At 44.9% G+C, this 18,780-nt stretch overlaps 1 protein-coding gene and 1 pseudogene across 1 annotated transcript; one reads left to right on the forward strand and one right to left on the reverse strand.

Moving 5' to 3' along the window:
- Positions 1 to 1,705: 1,705 nt before the first annotated feature.
- Positions 1,706 to 3,163, reverse strand: LOC139437235 (uncharacterized). Its single transcript, XM_071210877.1, has one exon. It carries the CDS (start codon positions 3,161 to 3,163, stop codon positions 1,706 to 1,708), a length of 1,458 nt encoding a protein of 485 aa, XP_071066978.1.
- Positions 3,164 to 3,183: 20 nt separating this feature from the next.
- The window catches only part of LOC139437236 (olfactory receptor 2G2-like), a 101,521-nt pseudogene continuing 85,924 nt past the window's right edge, over positions 3,184 to 18,780 (forward strand).

Consider the following 18,780-nt stretch of genomic DNA (forward strand, 5'->3'; position numbering starts at 1 on the left):
TAACCGCAGTTGGTGGGCTATCTTTGGCTTGCAAGAGCTCGAAAAGGGGCTGCATTTGCGCTGTTGTGATGGGGAGCGCTGAGCGAAGCCAATTAATTTGTCCACAAAGCCGTTGGAGCTCAGTGAGTGTCATTTTGTGAGAGACGTGAATTTTTGGGCTCGCAGGTTGAATGGACTGGTGAAAATGAAAGCCTAAGAATTGAAAAGGAGGTTGGAGGTTTATTTTGTCCGACTGCACAGTAAGCCCGAGGCTGGAGAGGTTTGTTATTGTTGCCGAGAGCAGATCATTGAGGAGCGCATGGGAGCTCGCTGCCAAAAGGAGGTCATCCATGTAGTGGAGGATGTATGTGTGCTCCGGATTGAACTTGGAGCGCAGCGGCTTAACGGCATGGTTGACATACAATTGGCATATAGTAGGGCTGTTGCGCATGCCTTGAGGTAACACCTTCCATTGAAATCCCTGCACTGCACCTTGGTTGTTGATGTGCGGAACTGTGAACGCAAACCTTGGACAGTCCTGGGGATGGAGAGGGATAGAGAAAAAGCAGTCTTTGATGTCGATGGTTGCTGCATGAAAATGTTGGGGGACTGCGGTGGGATGCGGGCATCCTGGCTGAGGCGATCCCATTGGTTTAATATGCTTGTTGATCTCTCGGAGGTCGTGGAGAAGGCAGAACTTGCCTGTGTTTTTCTTGTTAATGATGAAGATTGGCGAATTATAGGGACTGGTGGACGGCTCAACATGCCCCGCTTGTAGCTGCTCTTCGACGAGGGCAGAGAGAGCCTGTAGCGTGTGAGCTGGCAAGGGCCACTGCTCGACCCAGATGGGCTCCTCTGTGTCCCATTCCAGAGGGATAGGGTCAGGTTTTGAGATGGGAGCAGTGGCCCCTAGGAGGGGGGGGCAGCGCGGCTGAGAAGGCTTCTGTGGTGATTTGGGCTTTTAACTGGCTGAGGACATCTCTCCCCCATAAGATCGTCTGGACTGACGAGAGGACGAGTGGGCAAATTTGGCCTTTGTGGCCTTCTCGGTTGCTCCAGTGCAGAGGCTGAGATGTTTTCCAGGAGGTAGCAGCTCCTGTGGCGCCGATGACTTGAGGGCCAGTTTCGAGGGGCCAGTGATTGAACGCGGCGATCTCAAAGGGAACACAGGAGACTTCAGCACCAGAGTCCAGAAGCCCATCGAGCCATTGTCCATCGATTTTAAGCTCTAATGAGGGTCTCTGGGGGCGTGTGATGGGCATTGTCCACATTATGGCTTGGGAGTCTTCCCGAGGACCTCTTGCGGGTGGGGCTGAGGCCTGCCCCGCTGGGAGTTTAAAGGCTGCTGGTAGTTTTGGATGGCATGGCAGTCACGAGCCCAGTGATATCCTTTTCCACAGCGTGGACACAGCGTAGAAGGGCCTCTCGGTCTTCGTGGTGGCAGGGTGGAGCGGGGTGCTGGGCCTGGCTGAGGGCACTCACGGACAAAATGGCCGGACTGACCGCACCAAAAGCAGACGGAGATGGGAGAAGATGAAACGGCCATGGTAGAAGCAAAGGCAGCAGTGAGCGTTTTGACTTGTGGGTCAACGTCGTGGCAGGCGAGAACCCATTCGTGGATATCTTTATCACGTATGGGGAGGACCACAGCCCGGAAGGGTGCAAGGCATCCATCTATGATGAGCTCTTTGGCGAGTGCGAACTGAACGTCTTCACTAGAAATTTTTCACTGGCAAGCTTCCAGGACGCGGGCGACGAATGCTGGGAAAGTTTCATTGGAGTCTTGAAGCAGTTGTGCGAGCTTGGTGGGCTGCTTGGTGGAGACTAGAGAAAAGGACCGGTGGACGAGGAATTTTACCCGGTGCCAAAATCCTGGGTCAATGTGTAGATATGGACGAGGGTCCGCGTAGTTGTTGATCCCTGTATACGCATCAGGTGGATCTAAGACGCCAGCTTGGGCATTTTCTACTACCTGCTGGTCAACGGCTGCTTGGTAGTGAGCTCGCCATTCAAGAAATTGACCTGGCGTTAAGATGGTATGGGCTAGGGAAATCCAGTCATATGGGAGAACGAGTTGAGTTGCCAGCTCTTCAAGGAGCTGCGTCACATAAGGGCTGCCGACTCCATCTTCTTTAACAGCTTTGCGGAGGGTCTTAACTTCTTCCGCTGTGAAGGGCAGCCAAGTTTGAGGTCGTTGCGGCGTAGGCTGCAGATTTAGTGGGTAAAGCTGGGGGGTATGAGAGGGTGCCCCGCTAGGAGTAGGTGGAGGGCTACTGCCATACGGTGGTGGTGAGGGATAAGCGGAAAATAAGTGAGAAAATGGCGGCCAGGCAGCATTTCGACGACAACAAAATGGCGGTGGGGCACTTCCGCGCCAAGATGGCGGGGTGGCCGTGTCACTTCCGGGCGCCGGCCAAGATGGCGGAGTAACTGCGTCATTTCCGGGCGCCGGCCAAGATGCCGGAGTAACTGCGTCACTTCCGGGCGCCGGCCAAGATGGCGGAGTAACTGCATCCAGTTGTGAACAAAATGGCACGGGGGAAGCTTCCGGTTTAGCGGAAGATGGCGACCATACAGTTTCCGGGGCGGAGCCGGATGCTGACAGGGCAGGAAGAGGGGGGTAAAGGCGGGAAGAAGCGCCTTTGTTCCCGCCGGCGGGCTCCGGGCCCGGTGAAGAAGAAGCTGGAAGTGCGCCATTTTGGGCAGAGGTGGAGGAAGAAGGTGGAAGTTCGCCATTTTGGGGAGCCGCAGGAGCGGTCTCTGTGTGCCGCGGGGAGCTCGGACGGGGGGGCTCCTGCTCGAGGGCGGCCGCAAGTTGGTCAGACAGAGAGTCAGTGTTGGCGGACTCATTGGGATCACAGTCTAGAGGCTGCTTGGGAGAAGCCTCATGAATAGTCTCGGATGGGGCACCGAGGAGACAGGCGTGGATGGCGACGAGAACGGGTAAGAGGCCTGGCGGGAAGGAGCGTTTTTCATGCTCCATTGCAGAGGCGACTCGATCTATGAGTCGCGAGTATGTGTCCGGGCTCCAGAGTTGGCAAGTGGCGAGCCACGGATTAAAGGGGAGCAGAAGGTCCCAGTATTTTTGGAGTTGCCGCAGGGAAATGCGGACTCCATTGGTGTTGAGCAGGGCGGCGAGGGCCCTGACTTGCGGTGCCTGATGCGTAGATAGAGAGGCACCCATGTTGATATAGAGACAGGACGATGGCGAGGGGTCCCTACCTGGAGAACGAGGATGGGCCGTCCGATTCACAGCAGCAGCAGCAGCAGAGAGGGGCCGGGGGAGGAGCCCCACGTTGGGCGCCAGTTGTAGCTGAGCGTGAGGGTTTCGTCCTCGCTCAGGCCCAAGAGTCGGGGGGGCTTGCTCCTGCTAAACCACCGGCGGGGGGTGCCCCAAGAGGGAGCACCGGTTCTCCAGGAGTGGGGGACGCACGGTTGGGGAAAAACCACGGAGACCGCTTGAGCGCAAGAACAGGTCTGCTTCATTGCGGAAGTACACTTGGTTATATAGGGTTGGGTAGAGGGAGGGGTTGGAGCTAGGGCGGGCTAGCTACGGGGTGGTAGTGAATAGGTGGGAGTGGGCGGGACTGGCAGAAAGGACAGCAACGGCTGGAGGGGGAAGATAATAACGGCTGGGAGGAGGGGTGGAGGAAGGCAGTAACACCCTCCCCCCCCGCCAACCCGGCTGTCTGTTCTCTGTGTGCATTTGCTGTGTCTTCTTTGTCCACTTCTGCTGTTGTCAGCGGCATGGGAATTTGGGTTTCTTTTTGTTGTGTCATCTTGTTGTGTCCGTTCTCCATATGCCTGGCACCATTCCTGGGCAGGCTGCACCCTCCTTCACACTGGGCAGCTCTCCTTATGAGGCGCACTTCTTGCATGTGAAGCTCCGCTCTGCAGGGGACACCCCTGCATGGCACAGCACTCCTTGCGTGCATCAGCACTGCACATGGGCCAGCCCCACACGGGTCAAGGAGGCCTGGAGTTTGAACCATGGACCTCCCATGTGGTAGAAGGATGCCCTAACCACTGGGCCAAGTCCACTGTCCCCACATTCTTTAATGTGATAGCAAGAATCTCCCTAATACAGGGGCCGCGACTAGTGAAGGAGGAAGGAATATTGATGGGCCCTTCATATTGATGGATAACTTATGAACCTCTCATTTTGAAATTGAAACAGCGTTGTATTATAGGGTGCCTAAGTGTTACCTCCTGAGAGCCTCCTTGTTGCTTAAATGTGGCCTCCCTCCAAGTGGAACTCAGCATATAAATGTTTTTCCCACGCATGGGACGTAGCTCCTGGAGATGAGCCTCCCTGGCACTGAGGGTTTACTACCAGGCACCAACTAGCAATGCAACTGGAAAAGGACATTGACTGAAAGGGCAAAAGGGTAAAGACAAATGAGTTTATATGGCTAAGAGACTTCAAAGTGAGTCAGGGTGTCATTCCAGAGGTTATGCTTATGCACACCTCAGCAGGATCTCATTGACTGCCAAATTAGATATTGCCTCAAAGAGTGGAGACATTCAGACACTACAGGTAGGACAAACAGCTCAGGAGTTTGGTGCACTGCCAGTGGGCCCTACCTGGGAAATTATGCACCCAAGTGTGACAGAGTTGTACTCAGTTTTGGTTTCCTTACATATGGCTATTCTACTCCTTCTATTTGAGCCTATATTTAGTGCTAGAGTTGATGGTGTATGTCCAAGAGACTTAAATCTTTGGTCTGTCCATGTTCTGGCTCAGCCCTGAATCTCAACGGAGTTGCAACCCCTACTGTCTAGTTCATTAGGGTCCCCCAGGACAACTAACAAGGAGATGATGATGGACAACAAGCATCCCAAAGAACATAGTCTGCAACTGCAAGTAAGATAGTCCTATCCATCTGCATCATAGGATCTAAGCCCCCTCTCAAATAGAGATGGAGTAGGCATCACCATGCCAGATTCCTTAGCACTGGGGAATGAATGATGGGCTAGAGTAGACTTCTTGGTATTCTAGTATAGACTTATTGTGATTCTAACAATGGAAGTACTTTTATCATTGATGTGGAGGCAGTGGCCACTGGAGGTTCTGAGGGGAGGGAGAGGGAAAACCAGCTGTAATATGGGGACATTTTCAGACCTTGGGAATTGTCCAGAATGACACTGCAATGACAGATACAAGCCATTATATATCTTGTCAAACTTACAAAATTGTGCAGGAGAGAGTGTAAGCTACAATGTTAACTATAATCATTCTTAGTGACAGTGCTCCAAAATGTGTTGGCAACAGCCATGGCAAAGGAGTAAGAATAATGAGTCAGATTAGTGAGCTTTATGTTTCTGTTGGTGTGTTTTAAATCTTTTTGCATTTCTCTGTTTGTTCACTGTATATTTTGATACCTCCTGATGGCAATATTCAATTAACAAATCACAATTCTTAAAAGACCTCTATTCAAATAACCAAAAAATTACTAAGTGCTTATTTTGATAACTAAGTATGGATACTAATAAGATAAATTAACATTATATGTGTTAAATTTTTGAAATGATGAAAATTGTAAGTTTTGACTAATAAAATTATTACAACCCTCTTTTTAAAAAATTGTTTTTGCCTAAATTGAAATGAATATGTTTGCTTCACAGAACAGAATGAGAGATATGACCTAAATGGATATAGAAAGAAGTAAAGGTTTGTGGAAGTGCCAAGTAAAATTTGATAAGTTTACTTAAGGGAGTGTGTTTTGTCCTAACATAAGATGGCTGGTTTTCATAAAATCAGGATGGAAGTATGTAAGACAAATTTTGAATGCATATGGCAAGTTGTAGAAGACAATATAGGAGGTAGGATTAAGGGAATGTTTTCTGTGAAGGTGAAATTTGTCTTGAGATGAAGTAACCAGTCTATGTGGTTATGGATTGTTATAAGACATTTATAAAAGCATTGTTTAAATGGAAATATCCAGGAAGTCATTATTAAATAGAAAGTGAATTGGTATTGATAAAAAAAAGTAACTTCATAACAGGAAAACCTGTCAGAGGCCATTTCAATCTACATAAGAAAGTGGTGGTAGGAAGAAGATAATCTTGATTCCACTGGGAATTTTAGGTTTTCATAAAATAATGAAGAAAGTAGTTTTTCCTGTACTGCTAAAATAAAATACCAGTTAATTAATGTAATCATGGTAAAGGTGTAAAAGCAAAAAGTAAAGTAATAAAAGAGTTAAGACCATCTGACATGTTACAAGTTGAATGAAAATTGTTTAGAAATTATTACAAAATTAAAGGGCTTTTATAACATTCTGTTAACCAAAGTTGTTTGGTAAAATGTTCATATGAATATTTAAAGATTGTATAGAATTCCCCCAAGCTAAACAATGCCTTCTGCAAAGTATTAAATAAAAGCATAATGTTGTTAATCATGGTTTTAATTATTTTAAAAAATGGTTTGTGTCACAAAATCTGTCGGAATCTTGGTCGGTGACCCAAGATATCAGGAATGAAAGACAAAGAAAGATTGGGTTCAGGGGATCTGAGAGCATTGATTTCTTAAGCTCATCAGACAACTTTATTGAGTTGAGGGGCTAGTATATATACCCCTAACATACATGACATTCAGCACAAAATCAAGTTACCTATTACCCTTACCTCATTCTATATTAACTAGTGATTGATGAACACCAACAAACTTTACTGGAACTATTATTATGAAAATCAGTAACTATGCTCATAAATCTTGTTACTCAGGTTGTTCTGTTCTATATGTTATTGTTCTGCCTGCAGGTGTGCTTTCCCAGCCAAGATTATGATCCGCACCGATAATCACAAGGGACAGTTTGACTCAGTGGTCAAGGAAGTAACTTGCTTCCATGGAAACAACATGCCTTTGTTTCCCACAAAATTCACCTCTCCACCTTGTCATCAAAGGCAGATGCTTGGGCTTGTATTCATCTGATTTGCCCCAGTCCACTGAAGAAGCAGTTCTCTGGCTATAGAGAGTGGCCACTGGGGGTTGCCAGGAGTGACACATAACACTTGGTTATGATAAATTAAAGTAACATCAATGCTGTATACAAAAGTTCCAAATACTGTTGCTTTGCTGAAAATATCAGTTATGTCACTATCCCCTTGCTTTAGATCTAAGGCTTTCTTAACTACCTCCTTAGGAAAGTCAAGCCAGCATCCATTCACCTTCATGTGGGGGACCAGCAGTGGATCTTGCAGTACATCCTAAGGCCATGTGCAGAGCCCACACCATCTCTCCTGGCCTGGTGGCAAAGGATCCAGCTGTGCAGAAGAAAGCAATGGCTGTAACCCTATTTCATTATACTGATGGTATTATTTTAACTAGTAATTCTTTTTCAGAATTAAAAGAAGCCTCAGAAACAATGGTATCTTATCTTAAGGGCCTGGAATGGGGAAACAGTTGCGACAAACTTGCAAGGTCCTTGCTGCAAGTAAACTCTTAAGTGTTGTTAAAGTACGATGTTTTCCCACACCATAAACCAAAACAATTATGGCCTTTTCTTGGTTGTTGAGGTACAGGAAACACTTAATTCTTCATTTAGCTCAGATATTAAGAACCAATGTATGTGCTAATCATGAAGGGTTGTACATGGAAATGAGAAAATCTCCCAAGTGGGCTGCTTTTTAAGAAGTAAAGAGGGCAATAATACAGTCTCAAGCAGTAAAGGGGGTGGGCCTTGACTTACCCCATGAATTGTATGTGGCTAGCACCAATACTGACTTTGGGTGAGATTTGTGGCAAAGGCACCTTTTTAAATAAATATCCCTTTGGGTTTTTTAAAATAGAGTTTAAAATTTTTAAAAAAGATACATGGATTACATAAATGTTACATATAATATATAAAGGATTCCCATATGCCCTTCTCCCAACCCCTCCCACATTTGTCCACATTAACATCCTTCATTAGTGTGGTCCATTTGATACAACTGATGAACACATTTTGGAGCATTGTCACTAAGAATGAATTATACTTTACATTGTAGCTTACACTCCTGCACAATTTTGTAAGTTTGACAAGATATATAATGGCTTATATCTGTCATTGCAGTGTCATTAAGGACAATTCCCAAGGTCTTTAAATGTCCCATTATTACACCTGGTTTTCCCTCTCCCTCCCCTCAGAACCCCCAGTGGCCACTGCCTCCACATAAATGATAAAAGTACTTCCATTGTTAGAATCACAATAAGTCTATACTAGAATACCAAGAAGTCTACTCTAGTCCATCATTCATTCCCCAGTCCTAAGGAATCTGGCATGGTGATGCCTACTCCACCTCTATTTGAGAAAGGGCTTAGATCCTATGGTGCAGATGGATAGGACTATCTTACTTGCAGTTGGAGACTATGTTCTTTGGGATGCTTGTTGTCCTCGTCATCTCGCACTCTTGCAACCTAAGGAATGCAGTAATTAAGAGTTCGGTAAGTATGAATACAAAGAAGAGATAAAATGGGGGCAAGGGGTTGCCTTTGGGTGGGGCTTTGTGGGTTTGAGGGGGGCTGGAGATGGGCGGATGGGTAATATTGCCCAAAAAGTGGGGGGAGGGAGGGGTAGCATACGAACACAGGAGCGTGTCAGGTGTTGGTTGAGAGTAAAATGCTGAGAAAATCGTATCAAAATATAATTAAGAGGGTTACCTGTTTAGGATGCTCGGAAGGGATGGTCCGATGTGGGACGGGCTCCTGGGGAATGTCTGAATGCTCATTTTGCCAGAGTGGGTGATACCATTGGGTAGAGACCCAAGTAGTGAGAGTGGGGGTGGACCCACATCCTGGGGAGGACTAATGCCATCAAATAGAGGGAACTGTATCTCTCGAGAGAAAGGGTGGCTCCCAGGGCATTGGGGCAGCTGAGCAAGTTAGGACATGAACACTGTTGCAAGTATCTCTGGACGTGGCTCCTCGGGAAACGGAGGTTGGCTGTCACTGTGGGCACCAAGGGGATGGGAAAATGGATGTTAAATGTGTGAAACCAAGGTAAATGTGGGGTAAGAGAGGAGTTTCGTGAGAGTACACAAGGATGGATATAAAATATGTAATATTACATCATAAACATATAGGGGACGACAGAATGATAATGTAAACCATAATGTAAAACATAGGATAACTAAAAATGTTAGAAAACTGCGTGTCCTAAAGTATGCACCGCAATGTAAGCACAGATGTCACCTGGTTTGAAAGCTATTGTCTCAGACTCTGTACATCACTTTAAGTAAATATGTTGTGAATAGGTTGTAAGAGTATCGCTGTGGAAGGGAAAAGGTTTTGTGGTGGATGTGTGGGAGTGCTGTATATTGCATACATGAATTGCTGTGGTCTAGGGCTCTTGTGAAGAGAAGTTCAATAATTAGGGGGAAAAAAAAGGAAAAGAAAAAGATAGGATGTAGAATTTTTCCAAGTCAACACGTATTCTATATCTAACCTTTAAACCCATCGCTATATCCCATTTTGCTAGTAAGAGATCCTGACATTATATTGGGGCTTCAATATTCAGGAAGTTCTGGATCCCAGAGTGGTCCAACAATGGCAGCGGAGGAATACTGGTATAGGATACTATTGACAGGGGATATATGGCTGACAGGGAGCTATACAGGGCATATGTCCAGGGTGCATGGTAATGTTTAGATATACTCATAGTGGCAACAATTAAAAACTAAAACTGGGGGGGTACTGGGTCCCTGGCCGGGGGTGCTGTGCCGTGGTCCCTAGGGGAGCAGTGGCAGTCCCCCAAGTGCAGCGGCAAGGACCGAGAAGGAATGAGGGTCCAACTGTGAGCCCCTGATACTGACTATGCTTGTGAGCCTATATGCCTGAAATAAGAACAAGGCCTAGAGCAGCACTGTGCCTGGGAATTTCCTCCTGACAGCCTTCATGTTACTCAAATGTGGCCAGTCTCGAAGCCTAACTCAGCATCTAAATGCAATGCCTTCCCCCCAGCGTGGGACATGACACCCAGGGATGAGCCTCCCTGGCACCGAGGGAACACTATCAACTAACAACTGATAATGCAACTGGAAAATAACCTTGAATTGAAGGTTCGATGTGGATCAGTAGAATATCCCTGTCTACATAGAATAATATGACTTTAAAATGCTGTTTGATCTAATGTAAGGGGGAAATAGAAAGGAGAAATGAGTTTATATGGCTATGAGTCTCTTAAAAAAAGAGTCTGGAGGTTGTCAGAAGGATTGCCCTTATGCACAACTGAGCAGAGTCTAAGAGACAGATAAAGTAGATACAATCCCCAGGTATTGGTTCCTTTGAGGGCTAAAGGGACCCAAGGGTTCTATGGTCATGGCAGATAGGGTTCACTGCCATGTCAGATGGCCCTTCTTTGGAGCTGGTGTTTCTGCGTGATGAAACTGGACCCAGAGGGGATCTCTTTTCATAAGACTATCATGCTACTTTACTGGAATTGTAGTTGGTATTGGGGTTTAAGATATATTTAGGGGATTGAATCTTTTTACTGACAATATGATAGCCAGGCCCTGAGCCTCAACAGACTCCAGCTCCTACAATCTGATTTATTGAACTCACCTCACTCAGCTAAGATGGAGTTGAAGAAAGACAACTACCACACCATGGAGCCTAGAGTGCCTACAACTGAAAGCAGGAGGATTGCATCCAGTAACCATGTGGAATCTGAGCCCCCTCTTGACATAGAGGTGAAACGGACACAACCAATCCAAGGACCACAGAGAAAAGGTGGCATTGGAGTGGGAAAAGTGGACATGGTGGCTGATGGGTATGGGGAATGGCAGGAAGAGATGAGATGTGGAGGCGCCTTTGGGACTTGGAGTTGCCCTGGATGGTGCTTCAGGGGCAATCACCGGACATTGTAAATCCTCCCAGGGCTCACTGGATGGAATGGGGGAGAGTGTGGGCCGTGATGTGGACCAGTGACCATGGGGTGCAGAGATACCCAGAGATGTACTTACCAAATGCAATGGATGTGTCATGATGATGGGAGTGAGTGTTGCTGGGGGGGGGAGGGGTGCGGTGGGGGTGGTGGGGTTGAATGGGACCTCATATTTTTTTAATGTAATATTTTTACAAAATCAATAAAAATAAAATAAAATAAAAAAGAGTTCCTGGCAAATGGAATGAAGCTGTTCAAGGCTGAAAGAAAGGATGAGCACATACCTTTTGTAGTGAATAGAACACTTTAGACTTTGTACCTTGAGATAAGATTTTTTAAAAATTCCTTAGACTATGGGTAATGCTGATAGCTAATACATGTTGCTGCTTGATGTCATGTACGCTATGTGTTTATGCTTATTGGTGCATAGGCTAGTATATCTGCTTCTTGTCACATACACTGGGGTATATATAGAGCCCCTTGTAAACAATAAAGTTGTCTAAGGAGTTATTACTCACAGACCCCCTGATCCCAGCTCTCTCGTTCTTTTTCTCTCTGTCTTTCTCTTTGTTTCCTTCTCCCTTTTCTCTTTCTTTAATTCCTGATACCCTTCGGGTCCAAATCTCCAACACAGTATCACTGTAGTTAAGCACTAATTTAGCAGTTTAGATTGACAGACATTTAACACATATATTCTGGGTTACTCTTCAGTAGTACAGTTTTGAAAGATTTGTAATTCAGGAGTAAGATATTGATTTAAAACTGAAAGCTCTTTTTCACACCTTGATAAAAATTCTGATCAAAATAAAATGTGACTAAAATTAAAATATTGTTAACATTTTAATTTTCTTTTAGTTTGTAATATATTTTAATTGCAGGCTTACCAAAGCTGCTAACATTTTTTATTTATCTATTTATTTAGGGTTTTCCAGTTCGAAAGTTACTAAACTTTGACGGGACTCATTTTATCAGCTTGGCTCTCCTGGCCCAATTAGAATTATCATGGAAACAAAACAGAGAACATTAATGTTGCTATGTTTTTCTACTTTTTGAGCAGTTTGATTCTCTCAGCCCTCACTAGCCCACAGATACAACATTCAGGTGGCAGGGGGGTTGCAGAGTTGCTGCAGGAATGTTTTCCTTATGTTAGTTAACTTGTTAGCAGAATGTTTTCTTACAAGCATGTTTCAGTGAAAAGTGCTTTCTTTTGCGCTTCTACTTGTACGGGATTTTGTATCTGTGATTTAGCCTTCCCTTGCACAAGTGGTTTGGCATGATTTAAAGGTTCTTCTATAGTTTCTACATCTGAATCAGTACCTCCTTCTTACCTAGTTGCTCAGAGAGACCTGTCACTAAGGCAGAGGTGGAAGTCTGCAAATTCCTTTCTAGTTGTAATTCTTCTTTCCTCTAGCCTTAGCATAGACAGACCATTCTTTGCACCTGTTCATGTGATTCCTCTGCTTTCTTAAATTCTCCTTTTGATTTACTTATCAGTTGGAGATTCTGTTCCAACTTTTAAATCCTCCTCCAGTCACCTTGCCTTTGCTTCAGCTGCTGCTTGTTAGTAGTATCACAGCAGGCAAGGAAGAAGGGCCATACAATGGCTGCAGCCACCGCACATTGCTCATTTTTCTTAATAAAAGTTCCCTCTACTCTTTTCTCTAACTGAACTAATCCAACAGGAGTGTGTGGGGCATCCCCCAGCTCCCTCATGGGTCCCTAAGTATTTATTGGCTGAGAGAGCTCATACCACATAGACATGCATGGCTGCCCCAGGATCCCCACACACACACACACAGATTCCCTGTGTCCTGCAGGGTCTACTCTACAGTATCTGGAATGGCTGACATGCTTTCACCTGCCTTGTCCCCGATGGGATTCTCTGGAATATCCTGCCAACTATGCCAATTTTAATGCAGGGAGGTTGAGCCCAGGAAGGCCGACAGAATACTTTGATATTCCAAAGAAACCACATGGGGAGGCCAGCAGCACTCACGCCATTTATTTACTCACATGTCCCAATGATGGTGATCAGGCAGCAACCATGCTGTACAGTAGGGAAACAAAGATTATATAGGGCTAGACAGCACAAAGAGGGGCTCTAGCTAATGCACAGAGTAGCTCAAGGGTGTAGGTAGTTTAGTAAGTAACAGTGAGTGTATACATATAAGGGTAATTGTGTGGGTCCCCAGAACAGTGAGGGTCAGCACATATGAAGGTTAATGATTACTATGCCTAAGATTCTGTATGTACTGTAGCAGTAACTTCCAGGATGGATTGTCGGTCGATTCCACCCCCACACTTTCCAGCAACCTACACAAATAACTAGTGGGAGGAAGAGGTGGGCATTTCACGTCCCTACATGGAGATTAGTGCATAGCCATATTTGAGGGTTGTTATTTCTGTCTACTACCCACCAAACTAAAAGCTCATGCACATATTCCATTATTTTTTAAAATGGAATATTCTTTGAACTCCAGACATATGGAAGTGAAAATGGATATATTGGTCTGAATCATTCTGAAAGGAACACTTAATGCCTCAAATGAGCTTACATGACCTATTTATAGTTTTTATAATAACTTATGTCTGTTTTCTAAATTTTGGCTAAATTTTTTATAATCTTTTAAAACTAACTGCTAGAGTTGGTCATATATTGCTTCATATGCAATCTTAATGACAAATAGCTTACAAAATTTTCAAAGATTAATTCATTTATCCCCTTCCCCTCCTCCTGCCCTTCTGTTTTTGCTGCCTGTGTTGTCTTCTCTTCTCATTTTCTGTCCTCGAGGATTCACCAGGATTCGATCCTGGAGACTGCCGATGGGGAGAGAGTTTCCCTGTCAATTGCACCACCTCAGTTCCTGGTCCCTGCTGCACTTCGCCTTGAGTCTCTCCTTTGTCTCTCTTCTGATGCATCATCATCTTGCTGTGTGACTCACTTGCGTGGGAACTGGCTTACCTAGTGGGCACTCATGGTCATAGGCTTACCACACAGGCATACTTTCTCTTCTTTTTCACCAGGAGGCTCCAGAGATCCTCCCATATGGTAGGTGGATGTTCTATTACTTTAGCCACATCCACTTCCCAAATTTTAATGCATTTTTGGGAAGCATAATGACATTTTATGAAATATTTTTATGGCAAAATAAGGCTCAATGAAGGCTGTGACAATACTTATGTGCAGATTTATTAAAAATGAATGTCAACTCTTATCCAATGAGAAGATGCATATTAAAGAATATAAGTGGAAACACCATTTGACTGTATGCTATATGAGCAAATATTTCTTCATCAATACAAAGAGAATTATTTCCCATAATTTCTGAATGTTTCATTTATATTTGCTTGGTTTCTCATCTCTGTCCTGAACTCAGCTCCCCTATCTTGTCCTCTTCCTATCATGAGCCTTGCCTCGGTTCTTGTGCGCTGTGTGCCCCAGTCAGTCATGGCCCCTCACAGCTCCCACCATGCTGGCCCTGTCAACTCTCCTTGCACCTTCCCCAAAACTTACGTCTGTTCACTCCGGGCAGGTTGCTTTGTCCCATCGGTCACCAGGTTCTCTCATTTTCCACTCCTTCCCAGGCAGACTTACCCCAGTACCTCTCCTTATGAAATCCCTCTTTCCTGCCTCTCACCTTAGACCTCAGACCCATCCCACAAGGACCCCTGAGCCTGGCCTGCATCCCTTAGTTTCTGTCCTTTATTCAGCACCCACTTCCCTTCCCTGATCCTGCCCAGGACCTGCTCCTGCCCTGCCTCGGTTTAACCCCTGCAGGCTCCCCCCTCTGTAGATTGACCCCACCCATTCACTACTCTTCATTCAGCTCCCCCCAGCCCTTTTAATTGCCCCATCCTCCTAGGCCCTCTCACCTTTCTGATCCTGCCTCACGCAGTTCATCTGCCCCTCAGCCACTGACCTCTCCCAGCTCCACCTTTGAACCCTCCCCACCACAAACATACAGAGAGGTCTCATATCCTCACCGGGGTTCTCTTCTCCTTCTCTCTTTCCCCTCTCCCCAAATTGGCCCCAAGTCCCCTGCTTCAGGTCACCACAGCTCTCCCCTCTCACGGGTCATGCCATTTTCTATGAAGACCTTTAGACCTCTCACCTTCCTGAAATGCTGTGACCTGGCTCCCAGCTCCATGCCTCCATGTTCCATACACTGCTGTCCCCCTCATTTTACCTTGAACTCTGTATTCTTCCCCTCAGCTGTGTCAGTTTACACCATGGTCTACATGGGTCTCATCACACGCCTGATGCCTCTTCTTTCAGGAGATGCCTCTGCCCTTTCCCACCCTTCAGTTCTCCATCCTTGTCCCAGTGCTCCCTTCCTAGCTATGTGCCTTCTAGTCACTACCTGTCCCCAGTCCCCAGGAAAGCCACTCCCAGGCCCTCTTCTCACTGTCTCCCCTGCCTTCTTCCCTGGCTCTTTTCAGTTCCTAGGCACTCAAGCCCCTGCCCTCTGTTCACTGCTGCTTCCCCCTCCTTTCTCCCCCATCATCTTGGATCAGTTTCCCTCTGCTAGCTACCCTAGTGGATCTGCTTGGTCTAGTTACCGTTATGTCATCCATCCCCTTCTACCTGCCTGCCTTCCCTTTCCTCAAGGGCCCTAGACCCCATTATGGAGATATTGAGTCTCAGGGCTCCCTGCCCCTTCTCCACATTCTGCCTCTAAGATGGGTGTACAGAGGGCACAAGATCACCCTGCGACCTCCACACACCCTATTTTATGGTGATGAATGCACAACATTGTGATTATACTAAAAGCCACTGATTAAACACTTTGGATAGATTGTATTGTATGTGAATATATCTTAATAAAACTGCTTAATACATAAATAATTGTGCTAGAACAGCCAGAAACAGAAGTGATTTCCAGCAGGGGAAACAGACACAAGGTGAAGAATTGTCTTATTTATTCATTTTTCTTATTCCTGAAATAATGAAAACCTTCTAATGATAACTGAGGTAATGTATGCACATCTATGTGCTTATAGCAAATACCATGCATTGCATACTTTAAATGAATTGTATGCTTTATTAATATGTATCAATAAAACTGATTTGTTAAATACATTTTTAAAAAAGCAACAAAACACACCCTATTCTAAGCTGGTCATGAAAGATGCTCCAAACAAGTTCCTTGCAGAGGCCCACATGTTAGGTCCCAAAGCTGGGCCTTTGGGGATAACCAGAGATGTAGAGGGAAAAAACTTGACCAAGAGAGTTAGGGAGAACTTACATTTGTTATGACTGCAAACAGGAGCCAAGGTCAATAAAGCAACTCAGACCTGTCTCCCCATGTGGTAGTTTTACTCTTCTTTACATACCTAAGTTACTACTTAACATTTCCTTTGATTATACATTAGCTTTTATGCATATGGATGAACATACATAGCTAGTTATATAATTGTATGATTAGTATGTTCAGGAAATCATGCTTGCATGATCAAAAATGGGGCAGATAACTCCACCCCTGGGTGGGAATTTTATTATGTTATTTAAGCAAGTTGGAGTGAGGACAACCAGGGGTTTCTTCTGTGCAGGTCTAAGCAACCAGTTGAAGCTGGTTTTCATACTGCATTGCTTCAACACGATATTCTCGACCACAAGAAATGGAATTTGGGGCCAAGAGAGGGTTGCATCTCATTACTTTCTAATTTACATATAATTCTTTCCTTTGTATCTTAGCAACAGGGAGAGAAACAAGTTACTTTCAGATATTTGGTCATCCTACATCCTTCAACATCAGACCACTGTCCTCATTATCATAATCAGGCCTCTACCAGAATGTCATAAGACCCTCAGAATCTCTTCAGTTTAAGCAAAGGCTTTGAATCTCCTGTTTCCTGCCCCAGCTGTTCTGTAATAAAGCTCTTTCTGTCTTTGAAACCTGGTGTCATAGTATACATTTTTTGTGTGCATCGGGCAATGAGGCCATTTTGGCAACAGCAATAGGACAAAGAGCTCACAGGTAATCCCAATCCTGTGGACAGGGAAGAAACAAATCCTGGGCACTGTGCCTGAGAACTGCTGAGCCTACTGTTCCCAAAACACAAAGAAGCCATGGCCCCACCTACCTGCTTACAGTAGGATCATTTTCCCTCCAAAGCAAATAAATGGCAATGTCTCTTTCTGACCTGAATGGTCGTTTTGCTCTGAGGACTAGGGTGGCACACCAGCCAATAACGCATTTCATATTATGTGATAAAATCTGCATTCTTTCAAAAGATTAAAGGTAAAAATAGTATAATATGGCATGCATAGTTAAGTAGTATAATTTTTTTTAAGATTTATTTTTTATTTATTTCCCTCCCCTTCCCCACCACCCCAAATGTCTGCTCTCTGTGTCCATTCACTGTGTGTTCTGCTGTGCCTGCTTGTATTTTTGTCAGTGGCACTGGAAGTCTGTGTCTGTGTTTTTTGGTTGCATTATCTTTCTGTGTCAGTTCTCTGGGTGTGTCATGCCACTGCTGGGAAGGCTGCACTTTTTTCAAGCAGGGCAGCTCTCCTTACAGGGTGCACTCTTTGTGCATGTGGCTTCCCTACACGGGGAAACCCCTGTGTGACATGGCACTCCTTGTGTGCATTTGCACTGTGTGTGGGCCAGCTCACCACATGGGCCAGGAGACCCTGGGTTTGAACCATGGACCTCCCATGTGATAGGCAGATGCTATATCCATTGAGCCAAATCCACTTCCAAAAATAATATAATCTTGATTGAAATTATTTTCAAAATCAACAGAAAACCTCATTACGGTTGACCTCATAGGTCACCTACATTTTATTTAAGAGAAATGGGCACTAGGATATGCCCAGAAAGATACAATTTCTGACTTCCATTTATCCCCTAAATTCGAATCTCAGAGTTTGACTCTCCCATACTACTGAGCATTTATTTCTCAACATTGCAGTGTTTTGTTCCTTACTACAAATTTCTATCAGCTTCACATAAGACATGGTGACTAAAAGAAAATAAAGAGGATGGAAAAATATTGGGAGACCTGTATTTTTATTTGCTTCTGGGATACATGTAACAATGATAAGAAATGCTCAAGTAGAAATAAATGTTGGAAATCTTGATTTTTATATGCTTCATAGGGACATACACGTACTTTAAACTCTTATTAAGCAATTTCTCTCTTTTAGCAACTAGACAGATGAGGCAATATAGACATTATTCTTAGATTCTTATTCTTAGATTCTCTATACTTAATTTATAGAGAAGTGGACAAAACAGACTTCATCTCTGCTATTATAAAGCTTAAAATTTAGTGTAAGAGAATTATATCAAATATGTAGACTGAAAAATTGAGATATGTGATATTAAGGAAAATCATTGTGTGGAAGTGTTTTTTTTTTTTTGAAGTTTTAATATTTATGATTAGCCTTAAAGAATGAGAACCAGATAGCAGTCAGAAGAAGGAAGATGAAAAATGTTCTGGTCAAAGTTGATTAAACATGGGGAGGCCTCTTCCCATGAGGCCTTGGGAACATGGCTGATGGATTAGACAGATAAGGTTCACCTCTCACTAAAACAAAGGAGAAAGAGCCAGAGGCTAACTTGGGGACCTGCTTTGGGGTATAGACTAGGAAAATGCTTCACAACTGCCAGGAGAGTGAGGGAGAGAGATGAAGGAGCTCAAACAACAAGCTGTGAGTTATTAAACCTCCTGGCTGCTGGGAAGGGCTCTCCTACCCAATCCCAGAGATATTAAGTGAGGGTGAAACTCCTAGAGAACTTTGTATAACTGAGCAGAGAGCAGACATGTTCCACCCTGCCAGCTCCCTTGGCTGTATAGAGAACGGGAAGGTGCTCTGAGTCATCTAGGAGGGAACTGGATAGGAAGGGAAGCCAGGGAGAGATGGTGGTTGCTTGCCCCAGTGGCTGGGAGCAGCACATGCATCCTGCCCTCAGGGAGGATAGCCTAGGTG

The sequence above is a fragment of the Dasypus novemcinctus genome, chromosome 21 (assembly GCF_030445035.2).
Source record: "Dasypus novemcinctus isolate mDasNov1 chromosome 21, mDasNov1.1.hap2, whole genome shotgun sequence".
NCBI lineage: Eukaryota > Metazoa > Chordata > Mammalia > Cingulata > Dasypodidae > Dasypus > Dasypus novemcinctus.

Excerpts from the sequence above, each read along its gene's own strand:
- LOC139437235 (XM_071210877.1), bottom strand. The coding sequence starts at position 3,163 with ATGGGTGCCTCTCTATCTACGCATCAGGCACCGCAAGTCAGGGCCCTC.